Below are 21,322 nucleotides of genomic sequence, written 5' to 3'. Positions count from 1 at the left end.
TTTCTGCAGCTGTAACTGTGTCCCTGACCAGTATAGACACCCCTCCTCTTCTCCCCCACCCCCCCATCCCTTTTAAAACACTGAAAACCAGGAATATTCAATATCCATTCCTGCCCAATCTCAGCCTTGTCTCTGTGATAGCCACAATATCATAGTCCCATGTACTTATCCAAGCTCTCAGTTCATCTCCCTTATTCCTGATGCTTCTCGCATTCAAGTACATGCACTTCAGCCCATCCACCTTACTACTTTTATAGCCTGTACTCTGCCTCTCCATCCTCAAATCCTCTCTACCTGTCAGATCTGACTTTTCCCCAATCCCCTTCTTCCTCTGACCTACTCCTTTGGTTCCCTTCCCCCTCGCAATCTAGTTTAAACCCTCCTGAACCACACTAGCAAACCTAACCGCAAGGATATTGGCCCCCCTCAAGTGTGGGTGTAACCCGTCCTCTCTGTAGAGGTCCCACCTTCCCCAGAGAAAGATCCCAATGATCCAAAAATCTAAAACCCTCCCTCCTGCACCAGCTTCTCAGCCACGCATTTATCTGCCATCTCTTCCTATTCCTACCTTCACTATTGCGTGGCACTGGCAGCAATCCCGAGATAGCTACCCTCGAGGTCCTGTCCTTCAGCCTTCTGCCTAGCTTGCTAAACTCCCTTTTCAGGACCTCATCCCTCTTCCCACCTACCACTGAGTATAAGAATAAGGAAGTCATGTTGTAGCTATATAAAACTTCGGTTAGGTCGCATATGGAGTATTGTGTGCAGTTTGGTTGCCCCATTATAGGAAGGATGTGGAGGCTTTCAAGAGGGTATAGAAGAGGTTTCAGGATGCTGCCTGGATTAGAGGGTATGAGCTATAATCTTGGGTTGTTTTCGCTGGAGTGTCAGAGGCTGAGGGGAGACCTAACAGGAGATCATAAAGTTATGAGAGGCATAGATAGGGTATACAGTCAGAATCTTTTTCCCAAGGTTGAAATGTCAATTATTAGAGGACATGCATTTAAGGTGAGTGGGGGAAAATTTAAGGGTGTGTAGGGGAAGTTTTTTTTATACACAAAGAGTGCCTGGAACGAGATGTCAGGGGTAGTGGTGGAAGCAGATACAATAGTGTGTTTAAGAGGCATTTAGACAGACACATGAATATGCTGGGACTGGAGGGATATGGATCATGTGTAGGCAGAGAGATTTAGTTTAATTCGGCATTGTGTTCACACAGACTTTATGGGCTGAAGGGCCTGTTTGTGTGTTGTAGTCTGTTAATGCAGATGAATGTCAAGCACAGGTGATTAAACTGTCTTGTTGGGAATGGACAAGATTTACACTTGTGTGGTGTTAATGTTACTTGCTACATCAGCTTAATGCTTGAATATGTCCATGTAGGCATGGGTCACTTTATTTTTTGAAGAGTTTCAAATGATCAAAATGTAATCTTCATTGAACATTATATTTTTCACCTTATGATGGATGAAATGCTATTGATGAAGCAGATGAAGATAGTTGGAACTTCAATTATTCAACAAAGCAGCCACAGCTCACTGGAGTTCATAAGGGATGCAGGAGATGTCCCCTCAGACCTTGTGGGAGGCTAGTGCAGAAATTGCAGGAGCCTTGGCAGAGATATTTAAAACTTCCTTAGCCGCGGGTGACGTGCCGGAGGACTGGAGGATAGCTAATGTTGTTCCGTTGTTTAAGAAAGGCTCTAAGAATAAGCTGGAAAATTATAGGCCAGTGAGCCTGACATCAGTCGTGGGTAAATTATTGGAAGACATTCTGAGGGACAGGATACATATCTATTTGGATAGACAGGGCCTGCTTAGAGATAGTCGACCTGCCATGCACAAAGCCATGTTATGTTGAACCAATCTAATAGAGTTTTTCAAGGAGGTTACCAGGAAGGTTGAAGGGAATGCAGTGGACGTTGGCTACATGGACTTTAGCAAGGCCTTTGACAAAGTCTCGCATGGGAGGCTGCTCCAGAAGGTTAAGTTGCTTAGCATTCAGGATGAAGTAGTCAATTGGATTCAACATTGGCTTAGTGGAGAAGCGAGAGAGTGGTAGTAGATGGTTGTCTCGCTCTGATTGGAGGCCTGTGACTAGTGTTGTGCCACATGGATCGGTGCTGGGTCCATTGTTGTTTATCATCTATATTAATGATTTAGATGATAATGTGGTAAACTGGATCGGCAAATTTGTGGATGACACCAAGATTGGGGACACAGTAGTCAGCGAAGGGCGATCAAAGCTTGCAAAGTGATCTGGACCAGCTGGAAAAATGGACTGGAAAAGACAGATGGAATTTAATGCAGACAAGTGTGAGGTGATGCACTTTGGGAGGTCAAACGAAGGTAAGACTTGCACAGTGAATGGTAGGGCAGTGAGGTGTGCGGTAGAACAAAGGGACCTGGGAATACAGATCCATAATTCCTCAAAAGTGGCATTGCAGATAGATAGGATCAAAGAGAGCTTTTGGCACATTGGCCTTCATAAATCTGGGCATTGAGCACAGGAGTTGGGATGTCATGTTGAAGTTGTACAAGATGTTCGTGAGGTCAAATTTAGAGTATTGTGTGCAGTTCAAGTCACCTACCTACAGGAAAGATAGCAATAAGTGAAGTGCAGAGGAAATTTACACAGATGTTGCTAGGACTTGAGGACCTGAGTTACAGGGATAGGTTGAATAGGTTAGGACTATTCCCTGGACCGCAGGAGAATGAGGGGAGATCTTAGAGAGGTATACAAAATCATGAGGGGTATAGATAGAGTGAATGCATGCAGGCTTTTTCCTCTCAGGTTGGGTGAGACTGGAACTAGAGGTCATATATATTTCATCTTTCACCCTAAACAAGGGGAATCTGAGGGGGAACTACTTGACTCAGAGGGTGGTGCGAGTGTGGAACGAGCTGCCAGCGGAAGTGGTAGATGCAGATTCAGTTGTAACCTTTAAGAGAAGTTTGGATAGGTACATGAATGAGCGAGGCCTGCAGGGCTATAGTCCAGGTGCAGGTAGATGGGACGAGGCAGAAAACCAGGCTGGCATGGACTAGATGGGCCGAAGGGCCTGTTTCTGTGCTGTAGTGCTCTATGACTGAGTGTATTCAAGGAGGAAATCTAGAGGGCAAAAAGGGGTTATGAGATAGCTTTGGTAGAGAAGATTTTATATTAAAGGAAGAAGAGTAACCATGGAGAGATAGGGCCCCTCAAAGACCAAAGGTAACATCTTTGTCTGGAGCTGCAGGAGATGGGCAAGGTTCTTAATGAATATTTGTTTTTATTGTGGAGAAAGGCATGAAGACCAGAACTAGGAAAAGTAAATGGTGAGGTCTTGGGGATAGTCTACATTACAGTAGAGGAAGTGCTGGATGTCTTAAAAGGTATCAAGGTATACAAATCTCCAGGTATATCCAAGAACACTGTGGGAGGCTAGAGAAGAACTTGTGGGAGCCCTGGCTGAGATATTTGCCAATTTCCATTCTTACCTCTCTTATCCATTATGTATCTTTAAAAAAAATTGTTTGTTTAGCTGATTTAAAATAATGATAATTAAATTGTTTTATTATTTTTAGAATGTTTGAGGGCAAGGTATTCAGATACATTGATAACCCAACTTTGGCAGCTGATAAAGCTTGGCATGGGACTTTACTAGTTGTCAAAGCTTTTGGGGGGGGGGGGGGGGGGGGGGGGGGGGGGGGGGGGGGGGGAGGGGGGGTGGGGTGCGGTGAAGATTTGAGTCTTCAGTGCACTTTTAGAAGCTTTGCTATCAAGTCTGGGATGTTGCCTTGGCAACATGATAGGCATTTTATATCTGGACTGTAAGTATTGGTATGAGGTGATCCCAGGAACTGATTACAGGGCACGTGATTGCAGTGTCTGCCCCATTGTTTCACTTGATGTTTGTTGAGAAATGACTTTGGAATATCTCCTAGCTCTGTTCATCTAAGAACATTTTTATTAGTCACAGGCAGCGGAGACTTCATCACAGCTGGAACAGCATTTTTGCCAATATCACGAAATATTATACTCGAGTCACCTTGGATTGGAAGTTAGCCTTCTGTAATCGAGTTGTGAAAGCTGTTAACAGACAAACAATGAAAAATACTCTGCAAACAAAAGTAAACTTTAACTTCTGGTAGCACAAATCTATACACAAATGCAGAAAGGACTTTTTAAAAACTATCTAGAGAGATTCAGTAAACAGTTTCTGAGATGTGTGATACATAAAATCTGTTTCATTTATTGTGTCAAATGGTAACTTTAATCTGTTTATTCTGACATGTTTCAAAGTTTTATATGTGGAAATGAAGAAATTCCCATTCCTTTGCATTGGGAGAATATAGATCGAGACAAACCTTACCAGGTAGGTCATTTCATGCAGCTGATTTCAGAATCCATACCTTTATCCTAACCTATCAATTTAAATTATAAACTCTGTTTTAGCTCTGTCCATTGCATAAAGCTTCAAATGAATATCAGGAAGTCGCAAAAACTCTTTGGACAAACAATGGATCAGAAACCGAATCATGCAAATTCAAAGAATTCAGAATTTAGACCTTGTGGGAGTTCTATTGCAGGTAATACTGAGGGCTATCTTTTTATTTGTGTAGACTTTATGTACACATTTTCCTCAGGAGAAGAATCGACCTGCTGATGATTAGAATAATCTAAAATATTTTTTCAATAAAGATGTGAATATTTTGGGCTAGAATCTCCTTGTTCTGCCTTGCACCAAAGTTTAATATCCAGTTTCAATACTGATCATGTAAATAGCAGCTTACGTCAAGATTTCACCATTATCTCAGTCTGCTTATGCATTACTGATGTTGGAGAAATGGGTGACTTTGGATGCATTGAGGCAGAGCTGAGTAACATTTCTATTAATTTCCAGATGTACCATATTTTTGGATAATGTTGCTGAGGGTCAGCTAATGGTTGAGAAATTGGAAGGGGGAATAGGGACAAGAATATATTATTGGAACATACCAGAGGTGGTACTGCAGATGGATGAATGGGAATCATTGAAGGGTGATTCTGTGGGGATGACTCTATAAATATTTGGAGTATTGTGTACAGTTTTGGTCACCCTGTTAAAGGAAAGACATTGTCAATCTGGAGAAGGTGCAGAAAAGATTTACAAGGATGCTGCCTGGACTAGAAGGCCTGAGTTATAGGAAGAGGTTGGCCACGCTGGATCTTTATTCCTTGGAGCATAGAAGAATGAGGGGTCACCTCACAGGTTTATAAAATCATGAGGGGTATGGATAAGGTGGATGGTCATAGTCTTTTCCACATGGCTGGGGAGTCCAAAACTAGAGGGCACAGATTCTCAACACCACAGGGATACTGAGGAGCAGACTGGGAGGCAGATTTTGGAAAGGTGCAAGAATAACAGGGTTGTTATCATGGGAGACTTCAATTTCCCAAATATTGATTGGCACCTGCTTAGTAAAGGTTTAAATGGGGCAAAGTTTAAGTGTGTCCAGGACAGATTCCTGTCACAGTATGTTGACAGGCCAACTAGAAGGAATGCCATATTAGATCTATTATTAGGTAATGAACTGGGTCAGGTGACAGATCTGTGGGTGAGCATTTGGGAGATAGTGACCACCGCTCCCTAACCTTTAGCATTGTCATGGACAAGGATAGGAGCAAAGAAGACAGGAAGATATTTAATTGGGGAAGGGCAAATTATGAGGCTATAAAGCTAGAACTTGCGAGTGTGAATTGGGATGACATTTTTTGAAGGGAAATATACTATGGAGATGTTGTCGTTCAGGGATCTCTTGCAGGATGTTAGGGATAAATTTGTCCTGCTGAGGCAGAGAAGGAATGGCAGGGTGAAGGAACCATGGGTGAAGAGAGGTGGAACAACTAGTTAGGAGGAAGAAGGCAGCAAGGATCAGATAGGGCTCATGAGGAATAATGGGTAGCAAGGAAGGAACTTAAGGGGCTGAAGAGAGCAAGAAGGGGGCATGAAAAGGCCTTGGCGAGTAGGGTTAAGGAAAATCAAGGCTTTCACTTGTGTGAAGAGCAGAAGGATGATGAGAGTAAAGATAGGACCGATTAGAGACAGGTGAGAAGATGTGACTGGAAGCTGTGGAAGTGGGCGAGGTTCTCAATGAATACTTCTCTTCAGTATTCACCAAGGAGAGGGGCCTTAATGACACTGAGGACAGTGTTGGTAAGCTTAATGTTCTAGAGCATGTGGATACCAAGAGAGGGTGTGTTGGAGCTGTTAGAAAATATTAGGACAGATAAGTCCCCGGAGCCTGACAGAATATTCCCCAGACTGCTCCGCAAGGCAAGGGAGGAGATTGCTGAACTGTTGGCTAGGATCTTTGAGTCCTCGTTGTCCACAGGAATGGTACCGGAGGATTGGAGGGTGGCAAATGTTGTCCCCTTATTCAAAAAGATAGTAGGGATAGTCCAGGGAATTATAGAACAGTGAGCCTTGCGTCTGTGGTGGGCAAGCTGTTGGAAAGCATTCTTAGAGATAGGATCTACGAGCATTTAGAGAATCATGGTCTGATTGGGGACAGCCAGCATGGTTTTGTGAAGGGCAGATCATGTCTCACAGGCCTGATAGGATTTTTGAGGAGGTGACCAGGCAGATTGAGGTTAGAGCAGTAGATGTGGTCTACATGGATTTTAGTAAGGCATTTGACAAGGTTCCACATGGTAGGCTTCTTCAGAAGGTCAGAGGGCATGGGATCCAGGGAAGCTTGGCTGTGTGGATTCAAAATTGGCTTGCATGTAGAAAGCAGAGGGTTGTGATGGAGGGAGTGCATTGAGTGGAGGGCTGTGACTAGCGGTGTCCCATAAGGATTGGTTCTGGGACCTCTACTTTTTGTGATTTTTATTAATGACTTGGATGAGGGGGTAGAAGGGTGAGTTGGCAAGTTTGCAGATGACACAAAGGTTGGTGGTGTTGTGGATTGTGTGGAGGACTGTCAAAGATTGCAGAGGGATATTGATAGGATGCAAAGCTGGGCTGACCAGTGGCAGATGGAGTTCAATCCAGAAAAGAGTGAGGTGGTACACTTTGGAAGGACAAACTCTAAGGCAGAGTACAAAGTTAATGGCAGGATTGTGGGTAGTATGGATGAGCAGAGGGATCTGGGGGTTCATATCCACAGATCACTGAAAGTTGCCTCGCAGTTGGATAGGGTAGTTAAGAAAGCTTATGGGATGTTGGCTTTCATAAGTCATGGGATTGAGTTTAAGAGCCGCGAGGTAATGATGCAGCTCTACAAAACTCTGGTTCGGCCACACTTGGAGTACTTTGTCCAGTTCTGGTTGCCACATTATTGGAAGGATGTGGAAGCATTGGAAAGGGTACAGAGGAGATTTACCAGGATGCTGCCTGGTTTGGAGAGTATGGATTATGAGGAGAGACTAAGGGAGCTAGGGCTTTTCTCTTTGGGGAGGAGGAGGATGAGGGGAGACATGATAGAGGTATACAAGATATTGAGAGGAATAGATAGAGTAGATAGCCAGCTCCTCTTTCCCAGGTTACCAATGCTCAATACAGGAGGGCATGGCTTTAAATTAATGGGTGGGAAGTTCAAGGGAGATATCAGAGGAAGGTTTTTTTACCCAGGGAGTGGTTGGGGCATGGAATGCACTGCCTGGGGTGGTGGTGGAGGCAGGTACATTGGTCAAATTCAAGAGATTGTTAGATAAGCATATGGAGGAATTTAATAGGGAGATATGTGGGAGGAAGGGGTTAGATAGACAGGTGAGGTTTAAAGGTCAGCACAACATTGTGGGCCAAAGGGCCTGTATTGTGCTGTACTGTTCTATGGGTGCCCCACAAGGCTGCGTCCTCAGCCCTCTACTCTACTGCCTATATACATGACCCCGAGGCCAGATTCTGCTCTAACTCCATCTACAAGTTTGCAGATGATACCACCGTAGTGGGCCATATCTCAAATAACGAGACGGGGTACAGGAAGGAGAGAGAGCTTAGTGACATGGTGTCACGACAACAACCTTTCCCTCAATGTCAGCAAAACAAAAGAGCTGGTCATTGACTTCAGGAAAGGAGACAGTGTACATGCACCTGTCCACATCAACTGTGCTGAGGTTGAGAGCTTCATGTTGCTCGGAGTGAACATTAACAGCCTGTCCTGGTCCAATCATGTAGATGGCACAGCCAATAAAGCTCACCAGCACCTCTACTTCCTCAGGAGGCCAATGAAATTTGGCATGTCCTCTTTGACACTCACCAACTTTTATCAATGCACCATAGAAAGCATCCTATCTGGATGCATCACAGCTTGGTATGGCAACTGCTTTGCCTAGCACTGCAAGAAGCTGCAGAGTTAGAAACATAGAAAACCTACAGCACTATTCAGACCCTTCGGCCCACAAAGCTGTGCCAAACATATCCCTACCCTAGAAATTACTAGGCTTACCCATAGCCCTCTATTTTTCTCATCTCCATGTACCTATCCAACAGTCTCTTAAAAAACCCTATCGTATCTGCCTCCACCACTGTTGCCGGCAGCCCATTCCACACGCTCACTACTCTGAGTAGAAAAAAAACTTACCCCTGACATTTCATCTATACCTACTCCCCAGCACCTTAAACTTATGTCCTCTCGTGGCCACCATTTCAGCCCCGGGGAAAAGCCTCTGACTATCCACCCGATCAATGCCTCTCATCATCTTATATACCTCTATCAGGTCCCTCCTCATCCTCCGTCTCTCCAAGGAGAGAAAGCCAAGTTCCCTCAATCTGCTTTCATAAGGCATGCTCTGCATTCCAGGCAGCATCCTTGTAAATCTCCTCTGCACCCTTTCTATGGCTTCCACATCCTTCCTGTAGTGAGGCGACCAGAACTGAGCACAGTACTCCAAGTGGGGTCTGACCAGGGTCCTATATAGTTGCAACAATACCTCCCGGCTCCTAAATTCAATTCCCCGATTGATGAAGGACAATACCTCATATGCCTTCTTAACCACTGAGTCAACCTGCGCAGCCACTTTGAGTGTCTTATGGACTCGGACTCCAAGATCCCTCTGATCCTCCACACTGCCAAGAGTCCTACCATTAAGACTACATTCTGCCATCATATTTGACCTACCAAAATGAACCACTTCACACTTACCTGGGTTGAACTACATCTGCCACTTCTCAGCCCAACTTTGCATCCTATGTCCCGCTGTAACCTTTGACTATACCATCCACAACACAACAGTTGTGGATACAGCCCAGCGCATCACAGAATCCAGCCTCCCCTCCATGGACTCTGTCTATACCTCTTGCTGCCTGGGTGAAGCAGCCAGCATAATCAAAGACCCCACCCACCCAGGTCATTCTCACTTCTCTCCCATCAGGCAGAAGTTACAGGAGCCTGAGGGCACATACCACCGGACTCTAGGACAGCTTTATCCCACTGTTATAAGACTATTGAATGGTTCCCTTATATGAAGGGATGAACTCTTGACCTCACACAATCTACCTGGTGATGACCTTGCACCTTATTGTCTGCCTGCACTTTCTGTAACTGTAACACTTATTGTTTTACCTTGCACTACCTCAATGCACTGTGTAATGAATTGATCTGTACAAACAGTATGCAAGACAAGTTTTTAAATTGTACCTCAGTACAAGTGACAATAATAAACCAATACCAACCAAGTTTTGAAAGTTCCTGTCTAATGTCATCAAAACTAGGTGCCCAAATTTAGGACTGGTCCACAAGTCCTATCTTCTTCCATAACCATTTCAAAACTAATATAATTATAGTCACTGGTCCCTAAGTGCTCCCCCACTGACACTTTAGCCACTTACCCAGCTTCCTTTCCCAATAGGTCAAGTGTTGGCTCTGCTCTAGGAGGGCCACCTACATATAGGTTGAGAAAACTAACCTGGACACACTTAAACTCTTCCCCATCTAATCCTATAGCACTAGGGCAGTCCCAGTCAATATTAGGGAAGTTAAAAATCACCTACTATTACAACCCTATTTTTCCTACAGCTATCTGTAATCTCCCTATATATTTGCTTCTCTAATTCCCACTGTCGGGGGGCTCATAGTACAATCCCAAAGTGATCACCTTCATTCTATATTCTATACATAAAGCTTCACTGGACATTCCCCCAGGAATATCCTTTCTAAGTACTGCCATGATGTTCTCCCTAATCAAAAACTCAACTTTCCCTCCACACTCATTAGGTCTTTAGCATCTGTACCCTGAAGCACTGAGCTGCCACTCCTGCCCATCCCTCAAGCATGTTTCTGTAATAGCCACAATATCACAATCCCATGTGCCTGTCCATGCCCTGAGCTCACCTGCGTTACTATAGATCAGCTAATGAACCTGTAGAATGACAGAGAAAGCTCAAGAGGTAAAAGAGTAGCGAGGTCATGGACCATATCTGGATTACGGAAGAGGTGGTGCTAGCTGACTTGAGACAAATGAGGGTGGATAAATCCCCAGGGCCTGACAGGGTTTCTCCTCAGGCCTTGTGGGAGGCTAGTGCAGAAATTTCAGGAGCCCTGGCAGAGATATTTAAAACTTCCTTAGCCACAGGTGAGGTGTCAGAGGACTGGAGGACAGCTAATGTTGTTCAAGAAAGGTTCTAAGAATAAGCCAGGAAATATAGGCCAGTGAGCCTGATGTCAGTTGTGGGTAAATTATTGGAAGGTATTCTAAGGTATAGGATATACAAGTATTTGGAATAGACTGGGCCTGATTAGGGATAGTCAACATGGATTTGTGCAGGGTAGGTCATGTCTAACCAATCTTTGAGTTTTTTTTTTTGAGGAGGTTACCAAGAAGGTTGATGAAGGAAAGGCAGTGGATGTTGTCTACATGGACTTTAGCAAGGCCTTTGTCAAAGTCCCACATGGGAGACTGGTCCAGAAGGTTAAGTTGTTTGGCATTCAGGATGAAGTAGCCAATTGGATTCAATGTTGGCTTAGCAGGAGAAGCCAGAGAGTGGTAGTAGATGGTTGTCTCTCTGATTGGAGGCCTGTGTCTAGTGATGTGCCGCAGGGATTGGTGCTAGGTCTGTTTCTGTTTATCATCTATATTAATGATTTAGAAGATAACGTGGTAAACTGGATCAGCAAATTTGCAGATGACTTCAAGATTGGGGATGTAGTGGACAGCATGGAAGGCTATCAAAGCTTGCAGCATGATCTTGACCAGTTAGGAAAATGGGCTGATAAATGGCTGATGGAATTTAATGTAGTCAAATGTGAGGTGTTGCACTGTGGGAGGACATACCAGGGTAAGACTTGCACAGCAAATGGGAAGGGCTCTGAGTGAGGTGTGCAGTAGAACAAAATGACCGGGGAATACAGATCTATAATTCCTTGAAAGTGGCATCATAGGTAGATAGGGTCATAAAGAGAGCTTTTGGCACTTTGGCCTTCATAAATCAGGGCATTGAGCACGGGAGTTGGGAATAGAGAAACAAAGGATGGCAGATGCAGGAATCTAGATGAAAAACAACAAGATACTGGAGGAACTCAGCAGGCCAGGCAGCATCCATGGAGAAAAGCAGAGAATCAACATTTTGGGTCAGGACTCTTCTTCAGGACTGAAGATGGGAAAAGGGGAAGCCCAATATATAGGAGGGAAAAGCAGAGAATCAACATTTTGGGTCAGGACTCTTCTTCAGGACTGAAGATGGGAAAAGGGGAAGCCCAATATATAGGAGGGAAAAGCAGAGCAGTGATAGGTGGACAAAAAAGGGGAGGTGGGGTGGGCACAAGTTGGTGATAGGTAGATGTAGGTAAGAGATAGTGATAGGTGCGGGGAGGAGGGGAGAGCAGACCCACTAGGGGATGGGTCAAACGTAAGGAGAAAAAGGAAAAAAGGTAGGAAAAAAAGAGGCTAGGAAAGGGAAGCAGCAGCATGGTGGTGGAGGGGTTGTGGGGATTACCTAAAGTGGGAGAATTCATTGTTCATTCCATGCGGCTGCAAGGTTCCAAGACAGAACATGAGGTGCTCTTCCTCCAGTTTGCACTTGGAATTCTCCTGGCAGTTGAAGAGGCAGTCATATCAATGATAGTGTGGAAGGGGGAGTTGAAGTGACTGGCAAAGAGTTGGGAATATTATGTTGAAGTTGTACAAGACATTGGTGAGGCTGAATTTAGAGTAGAGTATTGTCTGCAGTTTTGATCACCTACATACAGGAAAGATGCAAGCTTGAAAGAGTGCAGAGAAAATTTACAAGGATGTTGCCAGGACTTGAGGACCCGAGTCATAGGGAAAGGTTGAAATCGGTTAGGACTTTATTCTCTGGAGCACAGGAGAATGAGGGGAAATCTTATAGAAGTATGCAAAATTTTGAGGGGTACAGTATAGATAAGGTGGAATGCATGTAGGCATTTTTCCCCTCAAGTTAGGTGAGACTACAAGAGATCATAGGTTTAGGGTCAAAGGTGAAATATTTAAGGGGAATCTTCTTCACTCAGCATGGTGCAAATGTGAAAAGAGCTGCCAGCAGAAGTGGTAGATGCGAGTTCAATTGCAACATTTAAGAGAAATTTGGATAGGTACATGGATGGAGGGGTTTGGAGGGATATGGTCTGCGTGCAGGTAGATGGAACTAGGCATAAGATCAGGTTGGCACGGACTAGATGGGCCGAAGAGCCTGTTTCTGTGCTATAGTACTCTGACTCTAAGATAGCTTATGACATTTTCCTTTTCCTGTTTCATATGTTCTTATTTTGTTCCTGTTTGGACAAAATAGTTTTGTAAGATTGTGAGGGCTTTTTCTATTCACATTCAGGCACTTTGTGGAACACCTTGTGAAAATCCACATCCACCAAATCTAAGAAAATAAGAAACAAGAGCAGGAGTAGGCCATCTGGCCCGTTGAGCCTGCTCTGCCATTCAATAAGATCATGGCTGATCTGGCTGTGGACTCAAATCCACCTACCTACCTTTTCCCCATAACCCTTAATTCTCCTACTATGCAAAAATCTACCCAACTGTGTCTTAAATATATTTAATAAGGTAGCCTCTACTGCTTCCTTGGGCAGAGAATTCCACAGATTCACTACTCTCTGGGAAAACCAGTTTTCTCCTCATCTCTGTCCCAAATCTATTCCCCCGAATCTTGAGGCTATGTCCCCTCGTTCTAGTCTCACCTACTAGTGGAAACAACCTTCTTGCCTCTATCTTATCTATTCCTTTTATAATTTTGTATGTTTCTATAAGATTCCCTCACACCCTTCTGAATTCCAGTGAGTATAGTCCCAGGCGACTCAGTCTCTCCTCATAAGCTAACCCCTTCATCTCCAGGATCAACCTGGTGAACCTCCTTCTGCACTGCCTCCAAAGTCAGTACATCTTTCCTCAAGTAAGGAGACCAGAACTGCACGCAGTACTCCAGGTGCCGCCTCACCAGTACCCTGTACAGTTGCAGCATAACCTCCCTGCACTTAAATTCAATCCCTCCAGCAATGAAGGCCAACATTCCATTTGCCTTCTTGATAACCTGTTGCACCTGCAAACCAACATTTTGCAATTCATGAACAAGCACTCCCAAGTCCCTCTGCACAACAGCATGCTGCAATCTTTCACTATTTAAATAATAATCTGATATTCTATTTTTCCTTCCAAAGTAGATGACCTCACATTTATCAACATTGTACTCCATCTGACAGACCCTTGCCCACTCACTTAACCTATCCATATCCCTCTGCAGACTCTCCACATCCTCTGTGCAATTTGCTTTTCCACTCAATTTAGTGTGATCAGCAAACTTAGATATGCTACACTCTGTCTTCTCTTCCAAATAGTGAATGTATATCGTGAACAGTTGCAGGGCCAGCACCGACCCCTGCTCACCACTGATTGCCAACCAGAGAAACACCCATTTATCCCAACTCTGCCTTCCATTGGTTAACTAATCCTCTATCCATGCTAATACATTACCCCAACTCCATGCATACTTATCTTATGGATGTCTTTTATGTAGCACCTTCTGGAAATCCAAGTATACAGCATCCACTGTTCCCCTCTATTCACTGCGCTCATTATATCCTCAAAGATCACCAGTAAGTTTGTCAAACAGGGCTTACCCTTCCTGAATCCATGCTGTTTGCCAGATAGTATTGGTATAGAGGTACAGTGATAAACTTTGTCTTGCATACCATGCGTACAGATCAATTCATTACGCAGTTCATTGAGGTAGTACAGGGTAAAAACAATTACAGATTAAAGTGTCAGAACTACAGAGGAAGTGCAGTGCAGGTAGACAATAAATTGCAAAGTCATAACAAGGTAGATTGTGAGGTCAAGAGTTCATCTCCTCATATAAGGGAACTGTTCAACAGTCTGATCAGTGGGATAGAAGCTGTCCTTGAGCCTGGTGCTGTGTGCCCTCAGACTCTGTCTTCCGCCTGGTGGCAGAGGAGAGAAAAGAGAATGACCTAGATGGGTAGGTATAGACAGAGTCCACGGAGGGGAGGCTGGTTTCTGTGATGTGCTGGGCTGTGTGCATAACTCTCTGCAGCTCCTTGCAGTCCCGGGCAGAGCACTTGCCATACTAAGCCATGATGCATCCAGACTGAATGCTTTCTATGGTGCATCAATAAAAGTTGGTGACCGTCAAAGGGGACATGCCAAATTTCTTTAGCTTCCCGAGGAAGTAGAGGCGCTGGTGAGCTTTCTTGGCCGTGGTCTCTACGTGGTTGGACCAGGACAGGCTATTGGTGATGTTCTGTCCTAGGAACTTGAAGCTCTCAACCCTCTCCACCTCAACACCATTGATGTAAACAGGAGCGTGTGCACCACCCCCTTTCCTGAAGTCAATGACCAGCTCTTTTGCTGACATTGAGGGAAAGGTTGTTGTCATGACACTATGACCTCTATCACCTTCCTGTACTCCGACTCATCATTATTTGAGATGCGACCCACTACGGTGGTATCGTCTGCAAACTTGTAGATGGAGTTGTGGTGCAAGGAGTGCCCTCGGATTGGAGGGCAGTGACTAGTGGTGTCCCGCAGGGATTGGTTCTGGGACCTCTTTTTGTGATATTTATAGATGACTTAGATGAGGGGGTGGAAGGCTGGGTTAGTAAGTTTGCGGATGACACTAAAATCGGCGGTGTTGTGGATAGTGTGGAGGGCTGTTGGAGCTTACAGAGGGATATTGATAGGATGCAGAGCTGGGCTGACAAGTGGCAGATGGAGTTCAATCCAGAGAAGTGTGAGGTGGTACACTTTGGAAGGATAAACTCCAGGGCAGAGTACAGGGTAAATGGCAAGGTACTTGGCAGTGTAGAGGAGCAGAGGGATCTGGGGGTTCATATTCACGGTTCACTGAAAATTGCCTCACAGGTGGATAGAGCAGTTAAGAAGGCCTATGGGATGTTAGCTATCATAAGTCGTGGGATTGAGTTCAAGAGCAGCGAAGTGATGATGCAGCTTTACAAAACTCTAGTTAGACTACATTTAGAGTACTGTGTTCAGTTCTGGTCGCTGCATTATAGGAAGGATGTGGAGGCGTTGGAGAGGGTGCAGAGGAGATTTACCAGGATACTGCCTGGCTTAGAGCGTATGGAATATGAGGAGAGGCTTAAGGTGCTAGGGCTTTATTCACTGGAAAGGAGGAGGATGAGAGGAGACATAATAGAGGTATATAAAATATTGAGAGAAATAGATAGAGTAGACAGTCAGCGCCTCCTTCCCAGGGCACCAATGCTCAAGACTAGAGGGCATGGCTTTAAGGTTATGGATGGGAGGTTCAGGGGAGATGTCAGGGGGAGGTTTTTCACCCAGAGAGTGGTTGGTGCATGGAATACACTGTCTGGGATGGTGGTGGAGGCAGATACATCGGACAGGTTCAAGAGTTTGTTGGATAGGCATATGGAGGAATGCGAGATAGAGGGATATGCAGGAGGAAAGGGTTAGATAGTGAGGGTAGTTTGATGGAAGGCACAACATGGTGGGCCGAAGGGCCTGTTTTGTGCTGTATGGTTCTATGAGTTAGAGCAGAATCTGGCCACACAGTCATGAGTGTACAGGGAGTAGAGTAGAGGGCTGAGGGTGCAGCCTTGTGGGGCACCAATGTTGAGAATATCGTGATGGAGGTGTTGCTGCCTGTTCTCACTGATTGCAGTCTGTTGGTCAGAAAGTCAAGGATCCAGTTGCAGAGGGAGATGTTGAGTCCTGGGTCACAGAGTTTGGTGATGAGTTTGCTTGGAATTATAGTATTGAAGGTGGAGCTATAGTCAATAAACAATTGTCTAACATACTACTTCTATCCGGATGTCTCGCTATTTCTTCCTTAATGATAGCTTCAAGCATTTTCCCCAACTGCATACGTTAAGCTAACTGGCTTATAGTTACCTACCTTTTGCCTACATTTTTTTTTAAAATAGTAGCATGACATTCGCTGTCTTCCAATCCATCCAGTCCTGCCCAGAGTCCAGAGAATTTTAGTAGATTATCACAAACCCCTCTACTATAATTTATGCCATTTCTTTCAGTACCCTGGGATACATCCCATCAGGACCAGGGGACTTGTCTAACTTTAGACCCACTAATTTGCTCATTACTAACTCTCCAGTGACAGCATTTGTATCAAGGTCTTCACCCACCATCGCATCTACAACATCTGTTTGGCATGTTAGACGTGTCCTCCACTGTGAAGACTGACACAAAATAGTCGTTCAAGGCCTCGGCCATTTCCACATTACCCAATATTAATTCCCCCCTTATCATCTTCCAAGGGACCTGTGTTCACTTTAGCCACCCTTTTCTGCTTTATATAATTAAAAACTTTTACTCTCTCTCTTTTCTGCTAGTTTACTTTCATAATCTATCTTCCCTTATTGCTTGCTCAGTGGTTCGTTGTTGTGTTTTGAAGTTTTCCCGATCTTCCAGTTTCCCACTACTCTTGACGACTTTGTAGGCATGAGCCTTTAGCTTAATGCCTTCTTTTATTTCCTTAGTTATCCAAGGTTGGCTCTCCCCACCCTTGCTTTTAACTGGCATATACTTTTGTTGAGCACTGTGAAAGAACTCCTTGAAAGTGTTCCACTGTTCCTCAACTGTCCCACCATATAGCCCACGTTTCCACTCTATGCTAGCCAACTCTCCCTTGCTTAGGCACAATACACTGGTCTTGTATTGAACTATTGCACCCGCCATTTGTATGAGAAATTCAATCAGATTGTGATCACTCTTTCCAGGAGGATCCCCAACTACAAGACCATTAATTTTACCTGTCTCATTGCACAGGACCAGATCCAAGATAGCATTTTCCCTTCAAGGTTTACGAACATGCTGTTCAAGAAAGCTATCACAGATGCATTCTATGATGTCATCCTCAAGACTGCCTCAACCAACTTGATTCACCCAATCTATGTGGAAGTTGAAGTCCCCCATGACAACTGCCATTCCATTCTTATATATACTGTACATCAAATATTTCTTGTTAGTTGCCTGTGCCACTGTAATGTTATTATTCAGTGGCATATAGACAACTCCCACCAGTGGATTTTTACCCCCTTTACTATTCCTAATCTCTACCCAGATGGACTCAACATTCTGCTCCCTAGATCTTATATTGTCTCTCACTATAGCCCTGATCTAATTCTTAATTTGGTGCTACCCCACCTCCCTTACCTTCTTGCCAATCCTTCCGTATTACCTGATACCCTTGGATATTTAATTCCCACTCATCGCCACCCTGCAACCATATTTCTGTAATGGCCACTAAATCATACCCCTTTGCACTGATTTGTGCCTCAAGTTCACTGACCTTGTTTCAAATACTACAGGCATTCAGATAAAGTGCCCTTACACATTGTCCTTTTAGAATCTAGTAACCTTTGTGTCCTTTGCGTTTAAACTTTTCTGTACTCCACCCTTACTCTTCTCTAATTTTTGCTCTGGTGTCTGCTTTGCTTTACTCTGTCTTTCTGCATGGATTCCCATCCCCCTACCATTCTAGTTTAAACCCTTCCCAGCAGCACTACAAACAATACCCCTAGGCAATTGATCCTAGTCCTGCCCAGGTGTAGACCATCCAGTTTGTACTGGTCCCACCTCCCCCAGAACCAGTTTCAATGCCCCAGGAATCTGAAACTCTCCCTCCTGCACCACTGCTCAAGCCACATATTCATTCTAACTCTGCTGCTGTTCCTACTCTGGCTAGCATGTGGCACAGGTTATAATCCTGAGATTATTATCTTTGAGATCCTACTTTTTAAATCTATCTCCTAGCTCCCTAAATTCAGCTTGTAGGGCCGCATCCCACTTTTACCCTACATCATTGATACCTCATGCATCACAACAACTTGCTGTTCACTTTCCCCTTCCAAATTGCCCTGTAGCCACTCTGAGACATCCCTGACCCTTGCTCCTAGGAGACAACACACCAACTAGGAGTCCCATTTGCTGCACAGAGCCTCCTGTCCATTCCCCTCACCATGGCATTCCCTACCACTATAGCTCTGCCACTCTTCTCCCTGCCCTCCTGTGCAGCAGAGCCACTCACAGTGCCATGATCCCGAAGAGCCCATCTCCCCCAACAGTATCCAAAGCAGTATATCTGTTTTGGAGGGAGATGACAACAGGGGACTCCTACACTACCTTCCTGCTACTGCTCTGCCTGTCGGTCACCCATTCCCTATCTTTCCCAAGGCCTTTAAACTGCAGTGTGACCAATTCACTAAACGTGCTATCCACAACATTCTCAGCATCACTGATACTCCAAAGTGAATCCATGCACAGCTCCAGTGCCATCATTGCAGCCTGTTAGGAGCTGCAGCTGGACACGCTTCCTGCACACATAGTCATCAGGGACACTAGTAGGCTCCCCGAGTTCCCACATTGCACAGGAGGACCATAACTAAAAAGCTTTGAGAGAAAATAAAGACAGAGAAAAAGAATAGGAACCTACCCTCACCTTACCTTAGTGTTGCTTACCCTCCTCACTGAAGCCTGGTATTCACCAAAGCCCACACTTAGACAACCAGCAACACTTTGACTAGACAGCAGCCTCTCTCAAAATGCCTGCTCCAAAGTGGCCAATCTGCTTGACCCTTACTTCTTTGTATTGGCTGCTGTTAACTAGCCAATCATCTATTAACAACTTGCAAATGTGCCTCTTTTAGACTCCTGCAAGGTGAAATTCACTTCTTTTCAAGTCTCCTGTTCCAAATTCTGACTCCTGCAAACTCACTGAATGTTTTTGCACTACAATTTATTTATTAATTTTGTCTCTTGAATTGTATTCTGTGGTCAGTTATGTCTGTGGTTTCAATATGGCTAGCATATGTTCTCGTGTACCCTAATGTTTGGTACCTGGAAAGGGCTGGTGGGGCTGGGGCTGGAAGTACAACAGTGGCATTTAAGATGCTGTTAGACAGATACATGAATATGCAGGGAATGGAGGGATCTGGATAATGTACAGGCAGAAGACAATTAGTTTAATTTTGGATCATGTTTGAGGTAGACATTGTGGACCGAAGGGTGTGTTCCTGTGTTATACTCTTCTATGAAAGTATTATAAATTCAGGCATTATAATCTTAGTGAAAAACACGATGATGCTGGAGGAACTCAGCAGGTCAGGCGGTCAATGTTTCAGGTCAGGACCCTTCCTCAGGACTGAAGATAAGAAAGGGGAAGCCCAATATATTTTTTGGGAAAAGCAGAACAGTGATTAGTGAACAAAAGAGGGGAGGCAGGGTGGGCACAAGGTGATGACAGATAGATGCAGGCAAGAGCTAGTGATAGGTAGATGCTGGGAAGGAGGGGAGAGCAGATCCACTGGGGGATGGGTTAAAAGTAAGGAGGGAAAAGGGAAGAAAAAAGAGAGAGAGGCGAGGAAAGGGAAGAAAAGAAGAGGCATGGTTGGGTGGGGGTGGGGGGCTTTGAGGGGATTACTTAAAGTGGGAGAATTCAATGTTCATGCCGTTAGGCTGCAAGGTTCCAAGACGGAAAATGAGGTGCTGTTCCTCCAGTTTGTGCTTGGACTTCTCCTGGCAGTAGAGGAGGCTGAGGACTGACATACAGTATCTGTGATGCAGTGGGAGGGGTAGTTGAAGTAACTGGCAACGGGGAGATGCAGATCGTCGTTACGGACGGTGCACAGTGTTCTGCGACACAGTCACCTAGTCTGCATTTGGTCTCACCAGTGTGGAGGAGGCCACACTTGGAGAACCAAATGCAGTATATCATATTAAGGGAGGTGCAGGTAAATCTCTGTCTCACCTGAAAGGACTCTTTGGGTCCCTGAATGGAGGTGATGAAGGTGTTGTAGGAGCAGATATTGCACCTTTGGCAGGGACAGTGGGAAGTCCCCGGGGTGGGAGCGGGATGGGTGGGGAGGGAGGAGTTAGTCTTTCCTAACTGATATTTGACTTCTAATATTTCACTTTTTCAGAAAAAAAGCCCATTTGAAGAAGATGAGAAATGAATTGGAAGTGAATGAAAGAATGCTTTTTCATGGTACGAGCAATGAATTTGTGGAAGCAATATGTTCACAGAATTTTGACTGGAGAATAAATGGAGCCCATGCTACAGTTTATGGAAAAGGTAAGCCAGTAATTATAACCATGCAATCACAAGGAGTTGCATTTTCATCAAGTAAAATTGCAGATTCTAAGGAATTTTCTATTCTTAATTATCAGGACTATATTGAAGTATGTTTTGAATTTTTATACAGGGACTTACTTTGCTCGTGATTCCTCATACTCCAGCCGTTACTGCCGTGCTGACGAGAAGTGCGAGGCAACCTTGCAGCCACATCAGTGGAAGCCACAATTTAAAACAATGTTTCTTGCTCGAGTTCTTGTGGGTGATTATATTACAGGAGACCCCAAATATATTCGGCCTCCTTCCAAAGATGGAAGTCTGGTGAACTTGTATGACAGCTGTGTGGACAACAAGTGGAATCCAAAGATTTTTGTAATATTTGATGCCAACCATATCTATCCAGAATACCTAATTAATTTCCGTTGAACAGAAGTGAGGAAATTACTGCTGGAATTGTCAGGTAAATTGAAATGAAAAACAAATAAAAAAAATACAATGAAATGCTTTTGCAAATTTAACTATTTCTTGAAATGCTGAGATTCATTCTTACTCCCTTGCAATGGTGGAATGAATACAAAAGATTCAGTCTTATCAGCTCATTTCCACTTGCTAATATGCTTCCTGGGACTTTTCACTCTGTGGACAAAGCAACCGCTTGAATAGGGCAAGTATCCTTGGCGGGAACATGGAGCTCTATTGTCTTTGTGGAAATTGATGCACAGAATATCTGCTATCCACTCTTCTCATTAAAACCTGGAGAGACTGAAAAAGACATCTCTTGAAGTAAGACGCTGAAGAGATCCA

The 21,322-nt window shown here is 44.4% G+C and overlaps 1 protein-coding gene across 1 annotated transcript in view; it reads left to right on the top strand.

The window, feature by feature from the left end:
* LOC127578629 (protein mono-ADP-ribosyltransferase PARP11-like) overlaps nucleotides 1-20,993 on the top strand; it is a 78,288-nt gene extending 57,295 nt beyond the window's left edge. The window contains 6 exon segments of the mRNA XM_052030811.1: nucleotides 4,285-4,357; nucleotides 4,438-4,482; nucleotides 4,485-4,550; nucleotides 4,552-4,571; nucleotides 20,367-20,518; nucleotides 20,649-20,993. Of these exon segments, the coding sequence (XP_051886771.1) occupies nucleotides 4,285-4,357; nucleotides 4,438-4,482; nucleotides 4,485-4,550; nucleotides 4,552-4,571; nucleotides 20,367-20,518; nucleotides 20,649-20,944 (652 nt within the window). The 3' untranslated portion in view covers nucleotides 20,945-20,993.
* The last annotated feature ends 329 nt before the right edge of the window (nucleotides 20,994-21,322 follow it).

Source organism: Pristis pectinata, chromosome 15 (assembly GCF_009764475.1).
Source record: "Pristis pectinata isolate sPriPec2 chromosome 15, sPriPec2.1.pri, whole genome shotgun sequence".
Classification (NCBI taxonomy): domain Eukaryota; kingdom Metazoa; phylum Chordata; class Chondrichthyes; order Rhinopristiformes; family Pristidae; genus Pristis; species Pristis pectinata.
The sequence above is the reverse complement of the archived record's forward strand: the minus strand, read 5'-3'. Positions and strand labels throughout refer to the sequence as shown.